This window comes from Coregonus lavaretus, assembly GCF_964263955.1.
Source record: "Coregonus lavaretus genome assembly, contig: HAP1_SCAFFOLD_4015, whole genome shotgun sequence".
Lineage (NCBI taxonomy): Eukaryota > Metazoa > Chordata > Actinopteri > Salmoniformes > Salmonidae > Coregonus > Coregonus lavaretus.
Window position 1 is genome coordinate 3,459 of NW_028158165.1, and position 27,223 is coordinate 30,681.

Below are 27,223 nucleotides of genomic sequence, written 5' to 3' on the forward strand. Positions count from 1 at the left end.
TGGTATGGAAGGAATCAGTGGCTAACTGCAAGCGTTGCAAAGCAATCACTATTTTACTTCCCCTGCCTGCTATTCGGTGGACAGGGTGTATGGTCCAAGTCTGGGTTTAAGGATTTAAAACAACTGTCAGAAATTGTGTCTTTTCCAAGCTTAAAAGTATAAACATTCACTCGCAACACCATGGGCCAGAAAAGGTTGAATACATTGGCCATGCTGTCAATCCAGCATGACTTCTGCCTCGTTCAAAACAACTGGAAACTCGGAACTGGGAAATCTCAGACTTCAGTGAGTTCAAGACAACTGGGAACTCTGAAAAAAACAAGCTCCGACTGGGAAAATACGTTTTGAACGGTTATCCAACTTGAAATTCCAAGCCGGGAATTCAGGCCTCTTTCTAGAGTTCCGACCTGAAGATCACTGACGTCATGATTCCACCTTGAGTTCCCAGTTGTCTTGAAAGCACCTTTGATGACAAAATTTGCCCACAAGGACCAACGCGCCACCTTCCTGTTCAAGTGAGCACAGCACAACAACGGTGAGTCCAAAAATGTCTTGTATGCTGCTGCATAAATTAGCTCATGTGCTTTTCTTCATGAGGAGGGAATACTATATAATATGTTGCTAGGTCTGTAACCATGTTTGCCAGGGACAGTCTCTTCCCATTCAAATATTTGTTTTCAACAAAAAGTTCAGTAATAGACCCATGTAATTTCCGTTGATATTGTGAGGGTTGTTTTTTTTGCGCAATGCGCTGTCTGTGCGTAAGTATATTGTCTATAAAAGTGGATCCTCATGATTATATTTTCCTTCCTTTTTAGACCACAGAGGCCTAATAAAATACTTAAAATGGTAGGCTAGCCGCGTTTCTCTATCTGAATTTCTGTCGGTGTCCATTTTGAAAGTGCTGAACTAATAAGCCTACCTCTTCGTAGCTCGTTTGCTTGCACTTACTTATAGTTAGAGCTTAGTGTTAATGATATAAGAATAAACATTATGAATTCAAAACTCATGTTGGCGTTCGTTATTATTGAAGGACAATGAGGTTCTTATCAACTTACACAAATCCACAAGGAGTCAGTAGAAATCACATTTGTTTAAGCAAGTCAGCCATATATCAGCTATGGTTTTAAAAAGTCAGTAAATGAGGCTGAATGAACTGTTTCATTGCCAGACGAGGCTCCCCCCTGGTGTAGTTGGTGGTAAGGATTCACTCCATTGTGATGAAAGGAAAGCTCCGCTGTTGGGACAGCTTTATGTAGGCCCTTCAGTTTGTGGGCACCGTTTGTCACCGTTATAGTGCAATTAATGTATTACTGTTGTGTTTTGTAGTGGCTTTGCTGGCATGCATAACAATTTCTGGGGGAGTTTGCCCCACCCAGATTTACATGTGAAAATCAACACTGGGTTTAAGCACATTATCAGCGGTTTGTTGTTATCAAAACAATTGTGAAATGTGTTGTTAATATTAAAACGTAAAACATTTTATTGAGGTACCAGCAAATGTAACATGATTAAACCTTATCTGACAGAGTCAATGTGAGTGTACGTGTGTGCATGAGTCTTTTGTGTTCTCAGTCCTTTGCACAGAGTTTACTGTCTCAGTCTCAGTGAGGAGCTTCAGCACATTCCTGACATGTTCCTTCTCTATTACCTCCTAGAGCAGGTCACCTGTGTGACCCTCTAACAGTTCATCACCAGGGCCAGTTGAAGCTGCTGGACACCAAAGGAGTCCAGGTCCCGTCTCTGCTGAGCCTAGGAGGGTGTTAGTGCTTGGGGTGCTGGGATATCTGGGACTCCCTGTGAGCAGAAAGTTAAAGCAAGGTATAGTTTACAATAGTTTATATTCTGTTCCATTCCATGTTGCAAGAGCTATTTTGCTGTACCTACTAAGGTTTTTACTTACTAAGTAGTAACTGCATTTGTCACTGTCTAGTATTTACTGTCAAATGTTATTATTGAAGGACAATGAGGTTCTTATCAACTTCCACAAATCTACAAGGAGTCAGTAGACACCACATTTGTTTAAGCAAGTCAGCCATGGTTTTAAAAAGTCAGTAAATGAGGCTGAATGAACTGTTTCGTTGCCAGACGATTGCTCCCCCCTGGTGTTGTTGGTGGTAAGGATTCACAAGAGCTATTTTTCTGTACCTACTAAGGTTTTTACTTACTAAGAAGTAACTGCATTTGTCACTGTCTAGTATTTACTGTCAAAGGCAGTTTGGGACATTCCTCTTTCTAATTCGTTTGAACACGCAGACTTCTCAAAATACTATGCAATACCATAGAAATGTAACCAAAAGAATGATAGGAGACTATTCTAAACATAAGGAATGACTAGTTCTATATTGAGTAACCACCCACATGATTTTACAACATGTAAAATCCCCCTGACACAAAAGCAGAAATCGTGTCTGTGGGGGTGTTTTCACAGGTAGCAGTTCAGATAAGTTTAGAAAGTGCACACTCATGTTCTCACATGCTAAGTCATTGCCACGAGATCATGAGTCAGAAAAACACCATCTCATTGATTATTCTGGTCTCAACAGCATATCTACACCTTTAGAGATTACAGTACATCATCTGGTCTCTATCTCAGCATACAAGAAACAGTGGAAACTCCTTGTTGTAAACCTGAGACAAAAATGTGTGCAAATCAAGTAAGAGCAGCAGAAAAGTTACCTCTCCATCTGCGATAACCAAAGATGGCAGCAGCAATGATCATGGCCACTGTCAGTGATGTGCCCAATGCAATAGAAAGGGTGTTACATTTACTATTAATTGCTGGTAGGTCTGTTTCATCTGTGAAGAAAAAATATTGAGGAGAGGCAAACAATGTTATTTTGCATCATGGAATATATATAGTATATGTAACACATAATACATCACAAGAATGTTGCCTATGTTCTTAGTTTGAAGTTCAAAACAAAAACAAGCATTTTGGAAATAACCCGATATTACACAAGATACGCTGGTGCGAACTTCCCCAAATCATAACCAACAGTGACCGCCAGTAGTTCAGATGGGTCGGGGAAATTGATTATATTTGGTTTTCATGGAAAGATGCACTATATCTCCACTATCTCTATAACCATCTTCAACGCCCTTTTTCTCCCACATTGACTTATAACTCCTACAATGTGTTTTGTTGAATGGAAGGGAAGATATTACAGATACCTACGTTTTGACACCATGATCATTGAGGAAAGCACCCGTTTATAGCACCTTTTTATCAACAACACATCTACACACTCAATGTAAAAATAGTGTAGGCCTCACTATAACCTCCTAGTTTCCATTACCTTGTGCAGTCAGTACAATGTCACAGAATCTCATTTGTGGGGTATCAGTGTCAAGCAAGAGGTGTGAGGCCAGACTTTGCAAGTAAAAATAAAAACAGGGGTAACATTGTATTTGGAGGGTATCTACACAAGGACTTCATAACACATTTATAAGCAGTGCATAAACAGCTTATTAATGTGTTATGTATGAGTTATGAATGTGTTATGAAGTCCTTATTGAGGTACCCTGTTATCAAACATAGAAATTCACTTCATACCTGGGATGTCAAACCTGGCTGATGGACCCTTTGGAACTTCACCTTCCTCCACCAAGGCACAGGTATAGTTGTTTTTGTCAGATGATTTCACTGTTATCTTGCTGGTGACTTGGAAAAGCTGGTCTGGAGTTCTAATAGTGGTGTCGTTGGACTTGATGTTCCTGAGACTCCTGTCTCTCCAGGTCATAGTGGCCAGAGGATAGCCCTCAGACTCACAGATCAGCTCTACCTCATCTCCCCTACGTCTCTTCATGCTTTTAACGATAGTTTTATAGGCGGCTAAAAGATGGATGAATGTAAAAACGTTACTATGTAACAACATGATAATATAAAGTGTAATTACAGCGTTACTACTTAGGTTTACGAGCAACTTAATGTAAAGTGTTACCACAATTATTTTAAACAATTCAAGTTTATTACTCAATACTGAATGACTGGAAATTAGAATTAGCCTAGAGTAATGTTCTGTTACACTGACAGATTCATGGCTAACCTTTGACAGTCAAAGTGGTCTGTTTGTAATCAGCTCCCACCATTTCCACAAGGCATTGGTAGGTCCCAGAGTCATTGATCCTCAGCATGGACACCTCTAGCTTGGCCCACCCATTGGTAATCTCCTCCGTCACCAGTCGCACCCTGCCACGGTACTGGGGATTCTGGGAAGTGAGGTCTTCCTGTCTGTTCTCCAGCCTGTACACCTCCACAACTGGAGGAGGCCAGATGCGATGCCATATCACTGACAGGTTTGGGCCCCGGCCCCCAGGTTGGAACCTGCAACCCATGGTGACATCACCGCGGAACTCTGCCACGTGGGATGGACTGTCCACCTCCACTGTGAACAAGGCTGTGTGGAGAGAGAGAAAGAGAGACGTGGGGGGGGGGGGTCTATGAATTAAACAAACAAACTTTTAAATGTGGCCCTGAGTCTCTATTGTATTGCATTGTGTACTTAAAAACCTCAATAACATACCTGCAAGAGTGGGCCATAAGACTACTTGTAAAACCAAAAGAAAGGACTGCTCCATTTGAACTAGAGAAGAAAGAAAACATTTGAAATGTTGCAATGATAACCTTTTGTAAGTGGAGTTATGAGTCAGTCCATATAAATAGAACACATATTGCCACACTAAAACTACTGTACAGATGTAGGACCTTCATTTAAGTCAGTTTGTTCCAGCAGGAAAATAATCCTGCAGCAACAGGAAATGTGAATTATTATGTGGATTGTAATGAATGGACATTTTAGGGGTTGATACATTTTTCATTAGGGCAAATCAAGTCTGAAATTTCAAAGTGGAAATTACAAATTTTAGAAGCCTTTTAAAAACTGAAATACACTACAAGTTTGCATTTCCTGCTGTGCAGGAAAATGCTCAGCAACAAACGAGAGATCAAATGAAGATCCTACATCTTTATAAGGCTGGTCTGAGCTTGTTCTCTAGCGAGTCAGCAACTGGTTACCCAAAATAAAAATTATATGGGCCTACAGTGAATTCGGAAAGTATTCAGACCCCTTGACTTTTTCAACATTTTGTTACGTTACAGCCTTATTCTAAAATGGGTTAGATTGATGAGGGGAAAAAACAATCTACACACAATACCCCATCATGACAAACATCTCCACAGCATGATGCTGCCAACAGCATGCTTTACCGTAGGGATGGTGCCAGGTTCTCTCCAAACGTGACGCTTGGCATTCAGGCCAAAGAGTTCAATCTTGTTTCTCATGGTCTGAGAGTCCCATCTCCACAGAGGAACTCTGGAGCTCTGTCAGAGTGACCATTGGGTTCTTGGTCACCTCCCTGACCAAGGCCCTTCTCCCCTTATTGCTCAGTTTGTCCGGGCGGCCAGCTCTAGGAAGAGTCTCTGTGGTTTCAAACTTCTTCCATTTAATAAAGATGGAGGCCACTGTGTTCTTGGGGACCTTCAATGCTGAAGATATTTTTTGGTACCCTTCCCCAGACCTATGCCTCGACACAATCCTGTCTCGGAGCACTACAGACAATTCCTTGGACCTCATGGCTTGGTTTTTGCTCTGACATGCATTGTCAACTGTGGGACCTTATATAGACAGGTGTGTGCCTTTCCAAATCATGTCCAATCAATTGAATTTACCACAGGTAAAGAACTTTAGAAGTTTTTTACGGTGCAGTCGCAAAAACCATCAAGAGCTATGATTAAACTGGCTCTCATGAGGACCGCCACAGGAATGGAAGACCCAGAGTTACCTCTGCTGCAGAGGATAAGTTCATTAGAGTTACCAGCCTCAGAAATTGCAGCCCAAATAAATGCTTCACAGAGTTCAAGTCACAGACACATCTCAACATCAACTGTTCAGAGGAGACTGTGTGAATCAGAACTTCATGGTCGAATTGCTGCAAAGAAACCACTACTAAAGGACACCAATAAGAAGAAGAGACCTGCATGGACAAAGAAACACGAGCAATGAACATTAGACAGGTGGAAATTTGTCCTTTGGTCTGGAGTCCAAATTGGAGATTTTTGGTTCCAACCGCCGTGTCTTTGTGAGACGCGATGTGGGTGAACGGATGATCTCCCCATGTGTATTTCCCACCGTAAAGCATGGAGGAGGAGGTGTTATGGTGTGGGGGTGCTTTGCTGGTGACACTGTCTGTGATTTATTTAGAATTCATGGCTACCACAGCATTCTGCAGCGATACGACATCCCATCTGGTTTGGGCTTAGTGGGACTATCATTTGTTTTTCAACAGGACAATGACCCAACACACCTCCAGGCTGTGTAAGAAGGAGAGTGATGGAGTGCTGCATCAGATGACCTGGCCTTCACAATCCCCAGACCTCAACCAAATTGAGATGGTTTGGGATGAGTCGGACCGCAGAGTGAAGGAAAAGCAGCCAACAAGTGCTCAGTATATGTGGGAGCTCCTTCAAGACTGTTGGAAAAGCATTCCAGGTGAAGCTGGTTGAGAGAATGCCAAGACTGTGCAAAGCTGTCATCAAGGCAAAGGGTGGCTATTTGAAGAATCTCAATGTCTTCACTATTATTCTACAATGTAGAAAATAGTTAAAAAAATAAGAAAAACCCTTGAATGAGTAGGGGTTCTAAAACTTTTGACTGGTAGTGTACACCTGGTCAAGATTAGTGAATGTAAACAAATGGAACACATCAGGCTCAGTACAGCTTACTGAATGGCATAGATTCAACTTTTAAATCAATACAATAAACCCACCTTCAAAAATCTGTTGGGGTGTGCTGACAATCGAATTGTTATTTGTCCAATGATGTATTCTGCCTATTGCTTGAACATATAATCAAACAATTGACCTAATAATAATAATAATAATAATAATAATAATAATAATAATAATAATAATAATAATCTGGAAAAGAGATCATCCATTTGATGACTATATCACAGCAGAATAATAGACCATGGGAAATACATATGTATAAAAACATGAAAAAGTTATGTGCAGAACAGAGGGGATATTGAAACATAACAATAGCATTTCTGCTACAGTAGAGAGAGGTTATTATGGGCCATTCATTTAGCAAGTTATTTCACCTGAGAATAGTGGATTTGGGAAAGCCTTTCTGAGTAAGTCAACTAAAAATATAATTGATAAGAAAAAGATACTAGAACATTATTACCCTACTTGCATACATTTTAAAGATAACTTTATAAGCATCTCATGAGGCTGCATAATATATCATCACGTTTTTAAATAAAAGCAATTAAGCAAAACAGTTGGCATATAAACTAAATGGTTCATCACTGACTAAATGCAGTACATGCAGTATTCTACCTTAACAGAAGTATTCCTTGTTCCTTCAGAGGCTCTTTCATAATCATATCACATCTGTAACATATATTCTGTTTTGTAGCGCAGTACTTATCTTCCTATCCTCTTCCCGTACCGTAATTCTCCTCCCCTCAAACCATGCAGTTTCCTGTTAGTGACTGTGCATGCGAGATGCGTTCACTTTGGCTGGACACAAAGAGGGCGAGTAACCTATTAGTAACTAAACTGTCCAATGCAAAAGTATCACTGTGAACTTTTTACAGAGCTCTGTCTAGACAGAAATAATTTTAACAGATTCTATAACCGTAGGTTTAGTAAATCCCAATCTCCTTTGTCTGAAATTATCGGGAATCATTATGGTTAGAATCCTCACTGTCATCTTGCACAATAGTTTTATAGACTATAGTAGCATAATATCGAATGTAGGCTACAGGAGGAAATGATCAAATCCCTTCTTTCCTTTACAAGGAAGGATTCTGAATTTACAGTAAACGGGCAACAAGCCCAGCAGTCTACTATGACAAGCCTGAACAGGCAGTGAGCCAAAATAACCCATTACAAAGGAACACGCCGCCCAGACAATTTCGTTGTTTATTGCCAAAGTTACTAATGAACCTAACCCACAATAACCGTACTCCCTTTCCAAATAAATCCTAATTTTATGAGACTGGAGGTTACTGTTTAATATGAGGGAAAAGTTAAATCATCATGAATACAATATAATAGAATATTCACTAGTGGGCGCCATTTCTTCACCCAAAGCTATCTGACTATCCCTGTGAACCTTCCTCTATATGTATATCTTCTTCAGTTTTCGAGATGATCGATCTCTGTCGAGGGAGGAGCTGGTTTTTATATATTGTGTATATTTATTTATTTGAAAACATTTCCGTTTGTTGGCATTGTCAATTCTTGCACACTTTTTCAAAATACTGCATATGGCTGGACAGGCAAACACCGCCGAGTACTAACCTTTAAACCAATCAAAGCTCGTGTCCTATCCCCGGTACCATCAAATACAGTACAGTATGAAGATAAGCATAAACGCCATTGACAGATAAACTTGAATTGTTGCATCTCGTTGTGTTGTTGTCCTCCAGCTAGCTAAAATTGGCCCTTTCCTATTTTAGCCAAGGATGGAGATAGGAATTTGGACTTGTGGTTTTACTTAATTCTCCGTACTTGCCAATGGATATAACGGCGATTCTGATCCAACTATTAATGAATACTTTGTTGTGCCCCTGGCCTGATGTATATGCATGAAACTTACATTATAAAACTGGTTGTTTGGATCCTGGATGCTGATTGGACGAACAGTGTTCCAAGCCTTGCTGTAACAGACACGCCTATGCCTGCAAACAGTTCCATCTAAAAATACAACACTGCTCCTCCATAAGAATATCATGTTGATGTTGCTGTCTGAATCATCTGTTGTATTTATCTCAACTCGCACATTATTTCCCCTTGCATCCAGCCTAGAATTTTGTTTGGTACAGCAGGGGTTAATATAAGCCTTGCTGTCCTGTCTGACCTCGGAAACAATGTTTCAATTTTGAATTTCGATCTCTGTAGGACCATAAATAGAGTGAACGGTGCCCAGACGAGACAATTTTTTGGCATCAAAGTCATTATCATGGTCATGGACATATCCAAGTAAATGCCAATAGAATAAAAGCTAAAAAAAAAACGAAAATGCAGCTAGTGTACTGTCATTCCAGGTTCAATGTTTGACGTGACTGAGTTAGCTGAAATTGGTTACCTAGCTAGCAAGTGACACAAACAAGTGACGAACAGTTATTTTGCAGAGCAACCACAGAACATTGAGCTACACATTTCACCGGATGTATAAATGTGAAGCCTCCGGTTGGCGTTTCCACTCACTACCATATATGGTGATGAGAGGAAGCCCAGTGACCGACATTCTGCAAATTTACTCATCGACGAAACATTTTATTTCCATGCAGTTTTCTGTTTCCAAAACTAGAATCTGTAACAAACAGAGTGGACTGCGTTTTGTAGACTTTACCCTTTGCTAAAGTTTCTAAAAATTGCGTTGTTTAGAAGTGCAAGGGCGAACTGAGTTATTGCACACGCACACTTCAGAGTAGGCAATCCCTTGCGGAGATATGCAAACAAATGCTAGAACGCGCCAATAGGATCCCACTATCTCGTCCTTGGATCTGCCCACCTCCTTACTTGTTCTGCCCACTATGATAAATTTTTCCCATTGGAAACGAAAGACTCTGGTCTATCTTGGAATAATATATAATAATTATAAAATACATCTTTGTAGAAACTATGCAAATATAATGATCAAAAGAAGTAACCAGATTTTTGTCCGGAATATATATTCTGGTGGAAGAATGAAATTGTATGAATTGACTTATCAAAATAACGTTTTAATGAAAATATGTCATTCATTGTTATTTTAATATGTTGGTAACAGTTATAAAAGCTATAAGGCACGAGAGACAGTGCTGTATCATGAAAAGTCACAGGTCAATGGCGTTGTTCGTTTCGACGCGAAAGCGGAGGGCCAGTCAACCCATTTACCTGTGACTGTATTCATGATACAGCACTGCCTCTTGTGCCTTATTCATTAATTATAGAAAACATGTCTCACACTCAGTCATAGTTAGTAGAATAATGAATGGATTGACACTGTCAACTTTTATTAGGTTAGTAGGAAAGTTAATTATGTAAACCACCTAAAAGTACTCACATTCATTGAACATTTAGTATTTGAAACTCAAACATTAATTTCCCAACTGCTTTTTCTATAATCCTACAGGCTCTTCTTTATTCTCCATACATTATATTCCAATGCATCCAACATTATGCATGCCCACCATGGTATTGGGCAGCTGCTGTTTGAGAACTAATCTGGTTTAGAAATCAAATTCTGGTTATCTTATTGCAAAGCACATTGTACAATTGTACAACTGTTTTTAGGTAAGTTTGAATTGCAATGTATGCTATATGTATAGTCTATGCCATATGTATTGGCTAATATGCATTTGCAGCTGTCGTTTTTAAACCTCCATTCTAGCATACATGACACACACACGTCTTTCTATTTACATGCATTTATTTGGGTTTCTATGCAAAGTATATGATTGAATGTTTCTTTAAGCCTGCAGCTAGTTACTTTAAATAAGACATGACAAAACATTATTAAAAATGTGAATTCACTGACAGAGAGCGAGCTAGCTAATGAAATACAAAATTGGAATTTACAGTAGCTGGCTAGGCTAGTCAAACTGTAACATTGGCTAGCTTTCAATACATTGGCTAAATGGAGTTACCTCTTCATTCGATCAAGGCTATTCGTATTGCATGATGAATATTTCAATGCACTCGAAAACATATATTTATCTTATTTCAGTCTTTGGGAGCGAGCAATATCTGTTCCTCTTCACCGCACAGCAGCTCGCGTTTTCAGAAGAGGCTGTGTTTAAGTCGTAAATAGAAGCAGGCCATTGGCTGCCTTCATCTCGAGGGGTATGTACGGGAGTTCTGATTTATTCCAAGTTTAGTAGGTCGGCAAATTTGCCTGAACATACAGTGTTATAATATACCTTTTATGAGCAAATGTGCAAGAATTGAAGGAGCCAACAAATTGTATAGTCATCATAAGAATGTTTTACTGTCATATACAAAAACTCAGCTCCTACCTTGACGTGAATCGATCAACTTCACTCTTTTCGGGAACATCAGTCAGCCACCCACGGTCTTTACTAGTTATCACAGCCACAACGTTTCAATAAATGGCTAAACCCTACAATTTAACTTCTTAAAATCTGATTTGAAACATAGCCCTAACCTTAACAACCACACTGCTAACCTCATGCCTATCCCTAACATTAAATTAAGCCCAACAACCTATTTTTTATTTTAATGGATTTGTACATATTTGTGGCTGTGGTAACTAGTGACAACCGCCATCCACCGTCCACATCCTGTGGCTGTGAAATACAACCTTAGTAGAATTCTGTGTTTTCCCATGCAAAAGTGATTGCTTTTTGCCTTCCCAATGAAAACTAGTTAGAAAATGTTTCTGGACGATGCACTATGCTGCCTTGTTGACAAAATAACTGTTCGATTTAAGAGGGGCGTTCCTTCCTCCCCGCTTTCGCCCAATGGCGTGACGGGCATTTTCCCAGTTCAACGTAAAATAAGTCCCTCAAGGTCAAAACTCTGACCAATGAGAGAATCGCCCGGGTGTTGTGGGCGGCGCATGCTTGCTTCCATGAACATGCCCATAGAACTTTGGGAAATGAAACTTCAGCAGAGCAGCACACATTAATCATAACTAGCTAGCTAAATACATTCTAGAATAGCGACATAAAACAAAAGGTATGTTTTTCACTGCCACAGCGATTTGAAGTGGTTTTTCAATACAGCATGCAATAACTTCAAATGTGAAAACCGTTTGCCTTAACGCTCCATCGACTAGGTAGCTAACGTTAGTTAGCTAATAATGATTCAATGCACAACTAGCTAGCCACTTAACGTTACTGTTAGCAAGGTAGAACGTTTCAAGTGTCACAGGTATACAAGTTTAAGAACAGTTTTAGCTAGCTATCAATTTAACAAAATTATTTTTTCTCCCATGAATGTCATTCCTTGAGCAGTACTCTACAGATATAGTTTCTGCTAGCAGCAGATGCTACCAAAGAAATCCCCATTGTTGTGGCTTTAATAGGGCCCTGAGTTTTTCCTGACCAGGATAAACCCAGGGCCCTGACCCTTGCTTTATTATCTCTTAATATGTAGCTTCATTTTATTATCTAAACCAGCACCATGGGTTTCCTGCTGTCTAAATCTATGGACCAGAACTTCAAGAAGCAGCAGGAGTTCATGCTGCACAACGCACGGCTCCAGGTGAGACGCTGATACATAGTCTACCAAAGATGCCAATGAATTTCCCCCTGTGAAAGGGTGGGATAATAAACTTGTACAGATTATACAGAGGAGTCTGAATCATCTCTACTGACACGTCGGTCATACGTATATACCAGTACAAAGATGTTAAAATTATAAATAATTATGGTCATTTTTCTGAGAATATTTACATGATCTAAGATGTTAAATGTCTCCCTATGTCATTTTCTGCTTGTAGGAGGCAGTGCCGCACATAGCAGTGAATACAGCCAAAAAATATAGCCTATGATGCCACACTTGTCAATTAGACCAGTGGTTCCCAAACTGGGGGCCTGGGTGTCTCTACCTCCCCCCAAAGGAACTAAGTCCGGCTTTAAACTCAGTCCTGCTTTTTAATTTCGAAATTGGGTAGTGCATCATCAGTTTTCCTCTTGTCATGTCAGTCATTGCATACCTTAGAGAGCTATTTATAACTTATCAGAAATGTCCAACTAGCTTATGTCAGCTAACGTTTTTTATCAAGTTTTTTTTAGCCCATAGATTTTGTTGTAATGTTTGAGTCACTCAAATATCACATGATTACACATAGGAAAATTTATAGAATTTCAAGAAAATGAGCTTTAGAACAGCAACATTTTCTCTGCTGCCATGACAAAATGTGTAGAATTGCAGGAAATAAGCTATAAACCTGCAACATTTTCTCTCCGCCAACAAGAGGGGTGTGAACAGTTTGTGTCATGAACAGTGCTTGTGCCCATAGAAATAGACATGGGCGCGCATGGGGGTCGAAATGCTGGAATGGGGGCCTGAGTGAAAAGGTTTGCGAACCCCTGAGTTAGACTACCTCATCATATCTCACCAGTTGGAAGCCAAGGAGATGATTGAAGTTACCATTATGTATGCCGATGAATTGAAAAACATTTAGCTTGATATGCAGGTGCCTATCTATTAGAAGTGTGGTTCCAGCGCCATAGATAGAACATTGGGTGGGCTTTTCAAAATAAGGCAATTTTATAAAATGTCTGATTACATTCCCATGGGCTCAACATTAGACTTCCCTGAAATAGGGACTATAGCAGTTTATAATCAGTTTAATGTATGATGTGTTGTTTAGTTAATTGATTTCACGTAATAGGCTACTCAACCACATTTACCACTGATTGCCCCCTATTGACATTAGAAAAGTGTATATGGCCCAAAGTGCTTACACCCTGGTCTGTAACGAATGCAAAAGCCAGAACACAGATTCATATATAAACTTGTACAATTTGTGGCCATTATCTCCGTATCTTGGAAGAGGAAAGGGATAGAAGTTTCAGGTGTGCCTGCCTACCCAGCCGGTAAAACTGGGCAAAACTGGTTGAAATGACGTCATTACAACGGTTGTAATGGCGTCGTCTTAACCAGTTTTGCCAGGTTTCTGGTTGTAAAGACGTCATTTAAACAAGTTTTGCCCACTGGGTAGCACACATTTTATTTGTGCTCAGTAGTTTCCCCTAGATTCTAGAATATCACAGCAACGCAGTCTCTAAGATGAAGTGAGGTGCTTCCGTCCGTTCGGGGCTAGTTTAAGCAGGTTGTAAAACAACAATTTTATTGCCATCGTTAAAGAGGTGGCTTTTTGCAACACGCTAAAAAGCTTTTTTTCCTTTTCCCAAAAGCTTGTAGCAGAACAATGTCATTATCAGACAAGGGCCCATAGGTGGTGACAGACTTATTAACGCACACTGTAAAATATTGTTCTGTTATTAACCACTTTCTCCCCACTTTTGCCTCCGCAAATGTAATAAATAATGACTAATGATGATTGGTTGATTCATCCCAAAGTTTCCCATATTGAGTTTGGGGCTTCAGCATAATGCACTTGTTAAGGTCATTTGGATTACTCAGGCTCAGAGCCAAATATGTGTAGATTTCTTTTTCTTGCAGGTTTTTTTTTCATGAAATTCAGGTATTCTATGATGTTGCTTACAGACTTTATGGCATCTTTTAACTGTGTGTCTTTGTGAGATGTGACAGCTGAGTATAGGCCTACATGTTCTGTAGAAGCTTGTCATGTGTAATGCACAATTTGCTATATGCCAGACATCATCATCATCATTGTAAAATGTGGTGGGTACATACTATAACCCATGCCATTGTATTATCATGTGCCTAATACTCTGGCAACATTACTGTGTCTATAGATGCAAAAATGTTTTACATTCTTAAAGGTAATGTGAGGGCATAATCAATCACCTAGAAATAGAACAACATTACTGTACTGTAGCCATCTCCTTGTCTATGTAAATTACTATCCGACACTTGGGATGGTAATGAATGGAATCGACCTGGCAATTTAAAAGGATAGCTGGTGTATCTAGCATATGCTTTCTCCCTCTCTCCTGCATTAAGATGTCAAACCTACGTCACTGCTCATTGTAGTGGAATCTCGAAAACGTTTTACGTTATTGTCTATGATTTGATTATTAAATGGTCCGTTTTTATGGGTATTTCGTGCATGATTGAAAGCTATGACATTTTTTATTCATCCACTATCAAAATATGGAGAAAAATAGCCCTCAAATTATAGGGGGGTGTGTGTGTTCTGAGGAAGGTGGAACAGCATTGAATCTAGATTATTATTGCTCTCATAATTTAGTATTTTAAGACAGTCATTCACCCCCCCCCCCCCCCCCACTGTCTTGTCTTTCACAAAGCTCAAATTGTTTTCCTGCGTGTGACGATATGTTTGATGATAAAACCTTATCACAATCAAAAAGTTAGATCTCCTAACTAGACTCAACACACAAATAAAAGTTGCTATAGAACCTTGTCTCATTGTTTGAGGCCGGTTTTGATTATTTGAGAAGGTCTCTATTGTCAGTTTTCCGTTTGGTTTACTGCTCGGGCAAGAACATCCCTCCACACGGCCTTTAGGAAATGTCAGTGAACTTCCTCCACAGATTAATATCCACTTCATCACCTCCATACTCCTCCTCCCTCGACTTCCCCACGCCTCCTGACTTCCACTGCTTCCCGACCCCTAACCCCTATCTGACTATTCAGAACAGATTCTGGGAAGGAACTGTGTCTAAGTGACGTCCGGCTCTACTATGGGCCCTGGTAAAAAGTAGTGCACTAAATAGGGAATAGCCGTATACCACCCTGCATACCACTGCTGGCTTGCCTCTGAAGCTAAGCAGGGTTGGTCCTGGTCAGTCCCTCGATGGGAGACCAGATGCTGCTGGAAGTGGTGTTGGAGGGCCAGTAGTGGGCACTCTTCCCTCTGGTCTAAGGAGATCCCAATGCCCCAGGGCAGTGAAGGGGACATTGCCCTGCGTAGGGTGCCGTCTTTCGGGTGGGACGTTAAACGGGTGTCCTGACTGTCTGTGGTCACTAAAGATCCCATGGCACTTATCGTAAGAGTAGGGGTGTTGACCCTGGTGTCCTGGCTAAATTCCCAACCTGGCCCCATCATGGCCACCTAATCATCCCCCTAATTTGTAATTGACATATCACTCCTCACCTCTCCACCAGATAGCTGATGTGTGGTGAGCGTTCTGGCACAAAAAAGGTCGGCGTGCATCACGTGCGGCACATTGGTGGTGGATAAGGTGAGTTTCCACCTTACTATGTAAAGCGCTAGGAGTACCTCAGTTGGTAGAAAAGCGCTATATAAGTCCAATCAACTATTCATTATTTATTATTAGGATGCCATTTGGGACACCGTCACTGCATTACTCTTCACTTTTTACTCTGTGACCCGGCCTAAAGAGAGGCCTCCTGACTGGACGGGGGGAGGTGATATATTCGGGCTGGAACCACCAATGAGCTCCCCTCTTCTCACGTCACAAAACGATTCGTTACCGGAGTGTAACTCCAGTTCTATGAGTGGAGCGGAGCCCCATAGGGGAGCTCTGCTCCTAGTGGTTTACCCTCTGCCCTAAGGCAGCAACAGCCTGAGACAAAATTATGCACACACCTGCAGCCAATAGGAGCACAGGTGTCCCTATAAGAGGGGATGCCTCCCCTCAATCAGCCTCCCGAGATATTTATCTTCAGCGAGACTAGAGAGGGTCGGCAGGGCCTTAAGTCCTATGGGGCTCCGCTCCACTCATAGAACTGGAGTTACACTCCGGTAACTAATCGTTCTATATCGTGGAGCTCCGCCCCATAGGGGAGCTCTGCTCCTAGTGGTTTAAGGCGGAGCGTAGCGCTCCAAAATGTACTCCCTGCCGAGCCTAACACTTCCCATCGAAACGAAAAGGTCAGGCCTGGCAATGGCTGCAACCAAGTCCCGCAGTACTGCAACTAAAAACCCCTACGGGCGTCACAATATACCGCGTCATCGGTTAAAGACCCGCCCCACCTAGTCCAATGGCAATGCCAATGACTAGTGGGCAGATCACCAGAATAGAAGCCATACTAATCTGTACTAGCAGATAGATGTGCCTCAATATCCTGTGAAAACACTACCAACCACTAATGGAATGACACCAAATGTCACTCTACATTTGTGAACGCGGTAGACCGCCTCACTCACTCAATGGAATCCCAGAGATTAGTGTGCAGGAACAAAACATGGGTCATACTAAACTGAACAAGCAGATAGATGACCTCACATTCTGTCAATCAACGCATGCTTCTACTGTACTGAACCTGTCAGTCAGGAGTCATGCTACAAAATATGTTTTCTTATCCAAAGCGGACCTGATGGAAACCTTGTCCATAGTCCTGCTTTTTCCTCTCTTCCTAGCTCAAGATCTCCCTTCAGCTATGCTGAGTACAGACCGAGCCAAAGAGTTAGAAAACACATTTGTCCAAAAACACGTTTTCCTAACCAAAGCGGACCTGATGGAAACCTTGTCCATAGTCCTGCTTTTTCCTCTCTTCCTAGCTCAAGATCTCCCTTCAGCTATGCTGAGTACAGACCGAGCCAAAGAGTTAGAAAACACATCTGTCCAAAAACACGTCTTCCTAACCAAAGCGGACCTGATGGAAACCTGTGTCCACAGTCCTGCTTCTCCTCTCTTTTCTTGCTCAAGTTCTCCCTTCAGCCACGCTGAGTACAGATCGAGCCAGAGAGTTAGAAGACATATCTAAGAGATAGAAACGGATAAATGGAGACGGCGTCGACCATGATGCTGCTCTACAGATATCCTCTGAAAAGGGCAGTAGAAGCCGCTACCCCACGAGTGGAGTGAGCTCTGATACCCTGAGGCAATTGCCGCCCCGCTGCCTCATAAGCTGTCTCAATGCCTTCACAAAGCCAGTGAGACAACCGCTGTTTTGAAAGTGGTCTACCTAGTGCAGCCGCACCGTGACACACAAACAACTGAGGCGATGACCTAATCGCTGCTGTGCGCTCGACGTAACACGCCAAAGCGCGTACCGGGCACAGGCGATGGAGCTTCTCCTCACTCCTCTCTCTATGAGGAGGAGGAGAAAAAGCCCACAGCTCCACGGTCTGTGACCTATATGAACTCTTAATAACCTTCGGCACAAATGCCGGGTTAGGACGTAACACTGCTCTGCTCAGGTCACCATTGATGGCCAAGCAGTCAGGTCTCGTCGAAAGAGCACACAAATCACTGACCCGCTTAGCTGTAGTCAAAGCGAGCAACAGTGCTGTCTTAATAGACAGCATCTTGAGGGGTATTTGATTCAATGGCTCGAACGGCGACTTACATAGCGCTTCGAGTACCAAAGCCAAATCCCACTGAGGAAGCGTGACTCTAGGTGTTGGCCTAAGTCGCCGCGTTCCTAATAGGAAGCGTTTCACTAGAGGGTGGCTAAAGACATTGTCTCTGCCAAACCCCTCATGACAAGCTGAAATCGCTGCTGCAAACACCCTAATAGTGGCAGGCGATTTTTGCTTATCAAACATGAGCTGTAGAAAAGAGAGAATACTCTCCACCTGACAGCTCATGGGGTCTACACCTTGTGTAACACACCATCGTGAAAACACGTTCCATCTACTGGCATACATCTTAGAAGTGGAACTGGCACGTGAACCCTGTATGGTCCTGATCACTGCATCAGATAACCCACGGCGCTCTAGCCTGTCCCTCTCAGCAGCCAGGCCTTCAGTGGTTGGCCGATTATGGGCAACTTCCCTATCGTGCCTTCCGCCTGAGACAACGCGTCCCGTCGATGTGGAATTGGCCAAGGTGGCGCAATCAACATCTGACTCATCTCCGCAAACCAAGGAGCCCCCGGGCGATCGGGCGCTATCAGTATCACTGACAGCCCCCCTGACCTCACCCTGGCTAGCAGTGGGAGAATGCAGGACAGCGGAGGGAATGCATACAGGAGAACTCTCGGCCACGGTTGGTGCGCAAAGGCATCCCTTCCCAGTGGCGGTTCGTCCTGTTCCCTCAGAGAGAACCACAGAGGACATTGCGCGTTCACGCGTGACGCGAATAGGTCCACCTCGGCTCTCCCGAATTGTTCCCAAATCTGGAGAACAATGTCCGGATGCAGACACCACTCGTCGTCTCGAGGACCCCCTCTTGACATGAGGTCTGCTCCTACGTTCAAGTAGCCCGGAATGTGTGCTGCTCTCAATGAGCGAAGGTGCTCGTGAGCCCACAGCCACAATTCCTCTGCCGCCCGATGGAGAGCAGGAGACCTGACTCCTCCCTGGCGATTTATGTGAGCTACTGTGGTCCGGTTGTCTGACCAGACCAGCACATCGCGACCCCGAAGGGTAGACGCGAAGTGGGTCAGAACCAGTCGAACCGTTTCCAACTCCAAGAGGTTGATATGACGACCTGATTGAGGCCACACACCTCCTATCGCTTGGCATCCGTGAATACTGGGATGTGAGAGGACGCCTTTCCTATCGGGACTCCGTGCGTGAGAACGCGCGGGTTTCTCCAATAGTTCAGATCTGCACTGAGCGAGAGGGGAACCACCACCAACCGATGACGTTGACGCAATGGGTCTAGTCTTAGTTGGGCGAACCATCGCTGCATCCTGCGCATATGCAGGAGTCCCAGCGGAACCACAGAGTGGGCTGACGACATGAGACCCAAAAGTGACATGATCGACAGCGCCGTCACCGTGTGATTCGGACGACACTTCCTCAGGGCTAGCAAGGCTACCCTTCGGGGGTCCGAAATTCGAGCCCTCATCCTCACAGTGTCTAGCTGTATCCCCAGGTAGACAATCTGATGAGTGGGCCAGGGCGCGCTCTTTTTCCAATTCACAGCAAACCCCAGGCTTGTGAGATGCATCACTGTCTGTGTTGTGTGAGTGATCGCCAGCTCTGCTGACGGGGCGAGAACCAGTAAATCGTCCAGGTAGGTTAATAGCCGTATTCCCTGACGACGCAACGGTTCCAATGCCGCCTCCACACACTTGGAAAATGTGCGAGGTGCCAGGGCGTACCCAAATGGCATCCTCGTGTATTCGTACGCCACCCCTTGAAAGGCGAACCGCAGAAACTTCCTGTGACGCGGCTGAACCGGCACATGAAAGTACGCGTCCTTTAGGTCTATGCTCGTACAAAAGTCCCCTCTCTGGACACATTCCAGCAGACGTTTTGTCGTTAGCATTCGGAAGGGCCGTTTGGTTATGCTCTCGGTGAGAATGCGTGAGTCCAAAATCGGCCTCACTCCCCCCGTCTTTTTGGGCACTAGGAAATAAGGCGAATATAGCCCTTTGTTCCTTTGCTCCCGGGGAACTACTGTCACCGCCTCCTTCGCCAAAAGTTCCGTAATCTCTGTCATCAGAGCGGCCACTTTGTCTGGCGTTTTCATCACCGTCTCCACCACTCCCCTGAACGGGGGTGGGGTCCGGTGGAATTGGAGAGCATAACCCTTCTGCAACGTCTGTTCTAGCCAGCGTGAGAGGGTGCAGCTTCTTCGCCACTGCCAGCAATGCAGAGAAAGTGGCTGAGCACGAAGCTGTGGTGCATCCAGTAGGAAGGACCTGTATTCCTCTATGGCCCTTACTGCCACTGTTCCCCAACATTGAAGTGGTGGAACAGCCCAAGGTGGGCCTCCCGTGAAAGGGAGAGGAACCATCAATGCGTTCTGAGAAAGAAAGAGGAGCAGGGACGTCGGTTAAACCCGTAACCGTCGTATTCCTGCCCTCCTTGAACGAATCGCGGGTCTGAATTGCGCTGACCGAGGTCACAGCCTGCGGCAGGGCACCATCCCCAGCAAGCGATTGCGTCATCTTAGGTGACTGCAACTCGCTATCAGAGCCCTTCACTACAGTACTCCTAGAAGTCTGTAGTATGAGGTCTCTATGAGGTAAAACAAGGCGGCGCCTTGATACCTTCTTAACTTTCACCTTCTGTGTGTGTTCAACTCTGCACCCCTGGTGGGTTGATTCACGCTCAGTGTGGTGAGTACTGGCTCGTTCTGTCAGGGGAGCTGATACTTTGGTTATACCCATAACCCTAGTAATCCGGCCGTCCGTGAACGTAGCATGGGTCTGAATCGCATTAACCGAGACCTTAGTCTGCGATAATGCGCCGTCCCCAGATAGCTGCTGTGTTACAATGCCTGGGGTCGCCGATACTCTGGACACCTTCGTGACCGCGGTAATCGGGCCCTCCGTGAACGCAGCATGGGTCTGGCTCGTACTAGCGGAGACCTTAGTCTGTGCTAGTGCGCCATCCCCAAATAGCGGCTGCGTCCTCATGTTAGAATCTGACCGGGACTGCTGCCTTCTATTTAAAGCACTTCTTATACGTGAAGTGTGATGTGACGACCTGATTGAGGTCTTATGGATACCTACTCTAAGTGCCTGTTCAGCAACGCACCCTCGGTGGGCTGAACGGCTCTTAGAGTGGTAAGGAAGAGAGGGTGAGATTTGAACGTTCTCGGACGTATTATGGAAAAGAGGCTATTTTTTGACAAAGTCAGGTGGACCCAACTCTTTATTAAATACATCAACAAAGGCATTTACATCAACACCCATCCCTTCAACCGAAGGGTGGGGGGGAACAGTGGGCATATTCGACACCATCGATGCGTCCTCTATCCACTCCCCCGTGTCCCGTCACGTACGCCTCCTCTTGCCTCCCTTGGAGGGCCAGGTCGGCGTCCTCTTCACCTCCCTCGCCGGCTGTAGTGGGGCTACCGTAGCTGCTGGAAGGGCGGGGCCCGTTCCCTTGCTGCTCGTGGCCGCCGGATGACGCCGATTACGCCGCCTCGCCGTAGACCCCGGTCTACTTGGAGGGGCGGAGGTAGATGGCCTTTGGGATGGAGCGGGGCCGAGTCGTCCTGCCAACGGCAGGTGCTTGGCCAGCTGTTTCTTCTCCTCCTCTAGCTTGGAAAAACGCTCCGTCGCCTCTTTGACTGCGACCCCAAAGAGGCCGTTGTCAGAGAGGGGGGCGTTCAAGAGAGACGTCCTGTCTGCCTCTTTCATGGATGTCAAGGACAACCAGAGGTGTCGTTCCCCGACCACCGAAGTGGCCATGGACCTCCCCGCGCAGACTGCGGACGCCTGTGTCAGGTGGAGTATGGCGCCAGAAATTCTGGACGCCTCCTCCACCTCCTCCGGTGCCAGCTCTGTCTTGCCCGTGGTTAAACGGGACAGAGAGGCCGCCAAGAGGGCAATGTTGTTAGCTGCTGCTACAGCTTGGGCTCCCAACCCAAAGGACTTCTCTAACAGCGACGCTGTGAGTCGGTCCTTCTGGGATGGCAACGTGGCCTTCTTGGAAGAGGGCCAAGGGCTCGAACCCGGTACGAGATACGCCGCCATGGCGCTCTCTAACCTGGGGATTCCCTGACCCTGGAATCTTCTTTCCACTCTCGTGAATGGGAGATACGCTTTTACTGGCGAACGCGCCGCTAAAGGTGCCTCCCACGAGCCCTCAACCTACCTAGCCAAAGAAGGCATGGCAGGAGCCACTGGCTCTGCCGCCTTCCTTGGCCTGGAATAAGGACCGCCCTCCATCATATCAACCTCCGGTGCGGAGGGAAGAGGGGGCAGCCCTATCTCCAGACGTTGCGCAGCTCTCTCAATGAGACCCGGAAAATCCGCTCTCAGAGAGGCTGCAGCGAAAGAGAGAGCTTCTGATCTCTCAGAGCTCGTATCCCCTTCGCTATAGGGACTACAAGCCCTCTCGCTTTCCAAAGGAAAGGGGGGCTTGAAAATATGAGGGATGGGGTCCGACTGTTCCATTGGAATGCCAGACCCCTCCTCAAAGTCCCTATCTTCCCCCGAGTCTGCACCATCGGACGACGCCTCTGAAGCAGAGGCTAGTATCGACAGCACGTCCTCAAGGGGGATGTCCTCCCTGAAAAACGCCCAACGCTGCTTCCTCTCCTTTAAAGAAAGGAGGGCGCAGGAAGAGCAATTCGGGGGACTGCAGATGCCTTCCTTGGCATGCTGGGATCCCAAACACACGAAACACAGGTCGTGGTGGTCACCGGCCGCCATGGAAGTGCATCTGCACTGAGCTCTGAAAAGAGCTTTTGGGGGTGGAAAATCTCCCGGTGTGCTCATATAGACGACGTTGATGACTGGAATATCAACGGCGTTTTTCGTCCTGAGTCTTCGTGCTTCGTCTCTTCTTGGCTCTTCAGTCTAGTCATCCAGTCGCTGAAGATAAAGGGAGGCTGATTGAGGGGAGGCATCCCCTCTTATAGGGACACCTGTGCTCCTATTGGCTGCAGGTGTGTGCATAATTTTGTCTCAGGCTGTTGCTGCCTTAGGGCAGAGGGTAAGCCACTAGGAGCAGAGCTCCCCTATGGGGCGGAGCTCCACGATATAGAACCTCCATCACCTCCATGCTCTGTTCATGCTGCTGTCTTTCCAATAAGGAGCAGCAACTCTGAGTTAATAGCACTCAGTTAATGGAGTTAATGACACTCGGGCAATCAGGCAGACATGATGCTTCCTGAGGACACAATGCCTTTCATGATTGATTGGTTATGTGCCCTCTTCACAATGGGTTGTGTGACTTTAAAATCAATTGAGTAATGACTAATGAGTCTCAAATCGAGCCAATCAGTCTCACTCTACCCATCGACATTTAGATCACCACAAGAGAAACACTGGATGAAACATCACCATGTGTTGTTTGCAGAAATGTAAAGCTTTCCATGTTTTTATGAAATTCCAATTGAAATCTCAGAATCTAACAATTGTCTGGACTAGATTAGGCCTAAGCCTAGTCCTAGACTAAAAAGCACATTCAATGGAGATCGCCATTGAGCTTGTTTTTTAACCACGCCTAAATGTTCAGACAATCAGTCAGTGATTTTTTAAATGATATGTTCTTTACCATGTTGTCTAGTGCGCCGTCAATTCAGGCCCACTTACGACTTCAATATTCAATGTGTTGCCACAAATGACCCAAAAATATAATTGTCATGAAAATCATCGTCACATGACATACTATAATTTATGTCATTTTTACAGTGGGGTCCGAAATTATTGACACCCTTGATAAAAATGAGCAAAACTGTATACAATACTAATACTGAGCTCTGTTGTATGCTCACATTTTTTAAAATTATATTATTTTATACTAATACAATTGCTCAGAGAAAGAGATTTTGTTAAACAAGTAATATTTTCAAATGATTGACAGTTTTACTTGGCTCATCGTGCTCTAGCGACTCCTTGTGGCGGGCCGGGCGTCTGCAGGCTGACTTCGGTTGTCAGTTGAACAGTGTTTCCGCTGACATATTGGTGCGGCTGGCTTCCAGGTTAAGCGAGCGGGTGTTAAGAAGTGTGGCTTGGTGGGTCATGTTTCGGAGAACGCATGACTCGACTTTCGCCTCTCCCGAGCCCGTTGGGGAGTTGCAGCGATGAGACAAGATCGTAATCACGAAATTGGGGAGAAAAAGGAGGTAGCAATTACTAAAATATAATAGGTATGGATTAGTTAGACCATTCCTGGTGAACAAGCAAACCATTAGGCTACAGTAGTTCTAATGGTTTCAATGTTATGTTCTTTAATGGTAAAAGTCCCAAAATGTTATGGTATTGGGTTGGGTATAATGGTAAATGTCACTAATCACACTACATATAGAGATGTTTTCAAATAATTTGATTGAAAAACATAATATGACTGCCATGCAATGGTTTATAATTGAATTATTTTATTAGGGTTGTCACAACCTTTTAGTCACTAGCCCATTTTTCCATCAACGTTATGGAAAAGTCTTCATATGAGAATTGCAACATACGGATAGCCCCCTCTACCATTTGTTGGACTATTCAAGGAGAGTTGGGTTGAAGGAATCATTAGGTTGCTAAGAGAAGGACAAACTGAATTGCTTTCATGGAGGACTGGCTTGACCACAAAATTGACCACACAATGTATTTTCATTATGTGTAAAAGCTATTTTACTATACCCAAACTTGCAAAGAAAATGTCATCCATTTAATAAACACAAGAGACCAGCAAAATAGATGGTGTGGTGGCGGTACCAGGAACAATGGCATCTAGTGGGTAAAACCTAGATGCCTAATTTATGTTACATAATGCAAGGGACTTCAATGGCTAACTGCTCTAAACGGGGGGGGGAATTCATTACAAAGGATGAAGAAGCAATATTCAAAACCGCATCTTTATACTACTAAACATAGAGAACTGAGATTGGCGTGGGGTCTGTGGATGGCTTTTGACCATTTTATTGGATTCCTCATGTCTTACTCATTGTTAGGAAGAATTATGGTCCAAATCAGATGTTAGGTACTATATTTATTAAAGATCATATGAATCCTATTAATGAAAATGGCCAATTTCGGTGCAATCAATTAGCTTAATTGATCAGAGATTAAATTCAATTTCAACAAAATAATGTTTCAGGAATGCTAATCTTATCTGTTTCTAACTACAGGAACTATCTGAGATGGTTGGTGTCATGGCTTGCTGAAACAACATGGAACGACCCATGGAGAACACATTGGGAGGGATCTTAGATCATTCCTCCATACATAATCCTTCCAGATCCTTGATATCCTTTGTCTGCGCTTATTGACTGCCCTCTTCAATTCAAACTACAGGTTTTCAATGGATTTCAAGTCCGGAGACATGGCAAAATGTTGATTTTTGTGGCCAATTAACCATTTCTTTGTGGAGTTTTGATGCATTGGCACTTCAATTGGAACCGGTGCTTTGTCAGATGGGTTTGGCGTCGAAGTGAGATTGCATGAGCAGAAATGTAACACCATACCTACTGTAAAATATGGTAGTGGATCTTTGATGTTATGGGGCTATTTTGCTTCCACTGGTCCTGGGGCCCTTGTTTAGGTCAACGGCATCTTGAACTTTACCCAGTACCAAGACATTTTTGTCAAAAACCTGGTTGCCTCTTCCAGAAGGCTGAAACTTGACCGCAAGTGGATCTTCCAGCAAGACAATAACCCCAAGCACACATCAAAATCCTCCAAAAAATGGTTAATTGGCCACACATTCTTTTTTTGCAATGGCCGTCTGTCTCCGAAACAAATTGAAAACCTGTGGTTTAAATTGAAGAGGGCAGTCCATAAGCGAAGACGAAAGATATCAAGGATCTGGAAGGATTATGTATGGAGGAATGGTCTAAGATCCCTCCCAATGTGATCTCCAACTCAGTATTTTGACCCCTATCTTTTTGAGAAAAAAAAGTATCACTTGTTAAACAAAATCTCTTTCTCTGAGCAAATGTATTAGTATAAAATAATATAATCCCCAAACCCCCCCCCCCCCCCCCCCATTTTTTTTTTGCATACAATAAAGCTCAGTATTTTAATTATTTATTTAATACAGTCTTTTTTGCTCATCTTTATCAAGGGTGTCAATAATTTCGAACCCCTGTATACAGTGCCTGAAGAAAGTATCCACACCCCTTGACTTTCTCCACATTTTGTTGTGTTACAGCCTGAATTTAAAATTGATTAAATTGAGATTTTGTGTCGCTGGTCTACACACAATACTCCATAATGTCAAAGTGGAATTATGTTTTTAGACATTTTTACAAATTAATAGAAAATGAAAAGATGAAATGTATTGTATTCAACCCCTTTATTATGGCAAGCCTAAATAAGTTCAGGAGTAAACATTTACTTCACAAGTCACATAAGTTGCATGGACTCACTCTGTGTGCAATAATAGTGTATAACATGGTTTTTGAATGACTATGAATCATCTCTGTAACCCACATATACAATTATCTATAGTCGAGCAGTGAATTTCAAACACAGATTCAACCACAAAGACCAGGGAGATTTTCCAATGCCTTGCAAAGAAGGGCACCTATTGGCAGATAAAAACAAAAAACAGACATTGAATATCCCTTTGAGCATGGTGAAGTTATTAATAACACTTTGGATGGTGTATCAATACACCCAGTCACTACAAAGATACATGCGTCCTTCCTAACTCAGTTGTCGGAGAGGAAGGAAACCGCTCAGGGATTTCACCATGAGGCCAATGGTGATTTTAAAACAGTTATAGACTTTAATGGCTGTGAAAGGAGAAAACTGAGGATGGATCAACAACATTGTAGTTACTCCACAATACTAACCTAAATGACCGAGTGAAAAGAAGGAAGCCTGTACAGAATACAAATATTCCAAAGCAAGCATCCTGTTTGCAATAAGACACTAAAGTAAAACTGCAAAAAATATGGCAAAGAAATTAATTTTTATGTCCTGAATATAAAGCGTTGTGTACTACTCTTCATATTTTCAAGCATGGTGGTGGCTGCATCATGTTATGGGTATGCTTGTCATCGACATGGACTAGGGAGTTTTTTATAATAAAAGAAACGGAATAGAGCTAAGCACAGGCAAAATCCTAGAGTAAAACCTGGTTCAGTCTGCTTTGTCGGTGTGGGAGAATGCTCTCATTAGAGTCTGTTTCTGTCACTAACGATGAACTGGATATCCTTCGTATTCATGCTCTGTTCTTTCACCTTTCAGCAGGACAATAACCTAAAACACAAGGCCAAATATACAATGGAGTTGCTTACCAGGATAACATCAAATGTTCCTGAGTGACCTAGTTACAGTGTTGACTTAAATCTGCTTGAAAATGGCTGTCTAGCAATGATCAAC

General features: G+C 43.5%; 1 protein-coding gene and 1 pseudogene across 4 annotated transcripts in view; one reads left to right on the forward strand and one right to left on the reverse strand.

Moving 5' to 3' along the window:
* Positions 1 to 1,005: 1,005 nt before the first annotated feature.
* LOC311124359 (programmed cell death 1 ligand 2-like) lies at positions 1,006 to 11,387 on the reverse strand (annotated as a pseudogene). Its single transcript has 6 exons — positions 11,017 to 11,387; positions 4,527 to 4,586; positions 4,050 to 4,400; positions 3,557 to 3,835; positions 2,680 to 2,799; positions 1,006 to 1,797 (listed from the first exon to the last, which is right to left on the reverse strand). The product of its transcript is annotated as a programmed cell death 1 ligand 2-like (transcript).
* Positions 11,388 to 11,570: 183 nt separating this feature from the next.
* LOC311124360 (plasminogen receptor (KT)-like) overlaps positions 11,571 to 27,223 on the forward strand; it is a 32,269-nt gene continuing 16,616 nt past the window's right edge. The window contains exons 1-2 of one of the 3 annotated variants that reach the window (XM_084198521.1): positions 11,571 to 11,698; positions 12,142 to 12,226. In XM_084198521.1, coding sequence (XP_084054647.1) covers positions 12,146 to 12,226 — 81 coding nt within the window. In that variant the 5' untranslated portion in view covers positions 11,571 to 11,698; positions 12,142 to 12,145. Of the gene's footprint in view, positions 11,699 to 12,118; positions 12,227 to 27,223 lie in introns of all 3 variants that reach the window. The other 2 variants (XM_084198523.1, XM_084198522.1) reach the window with 2 other exon arrangements.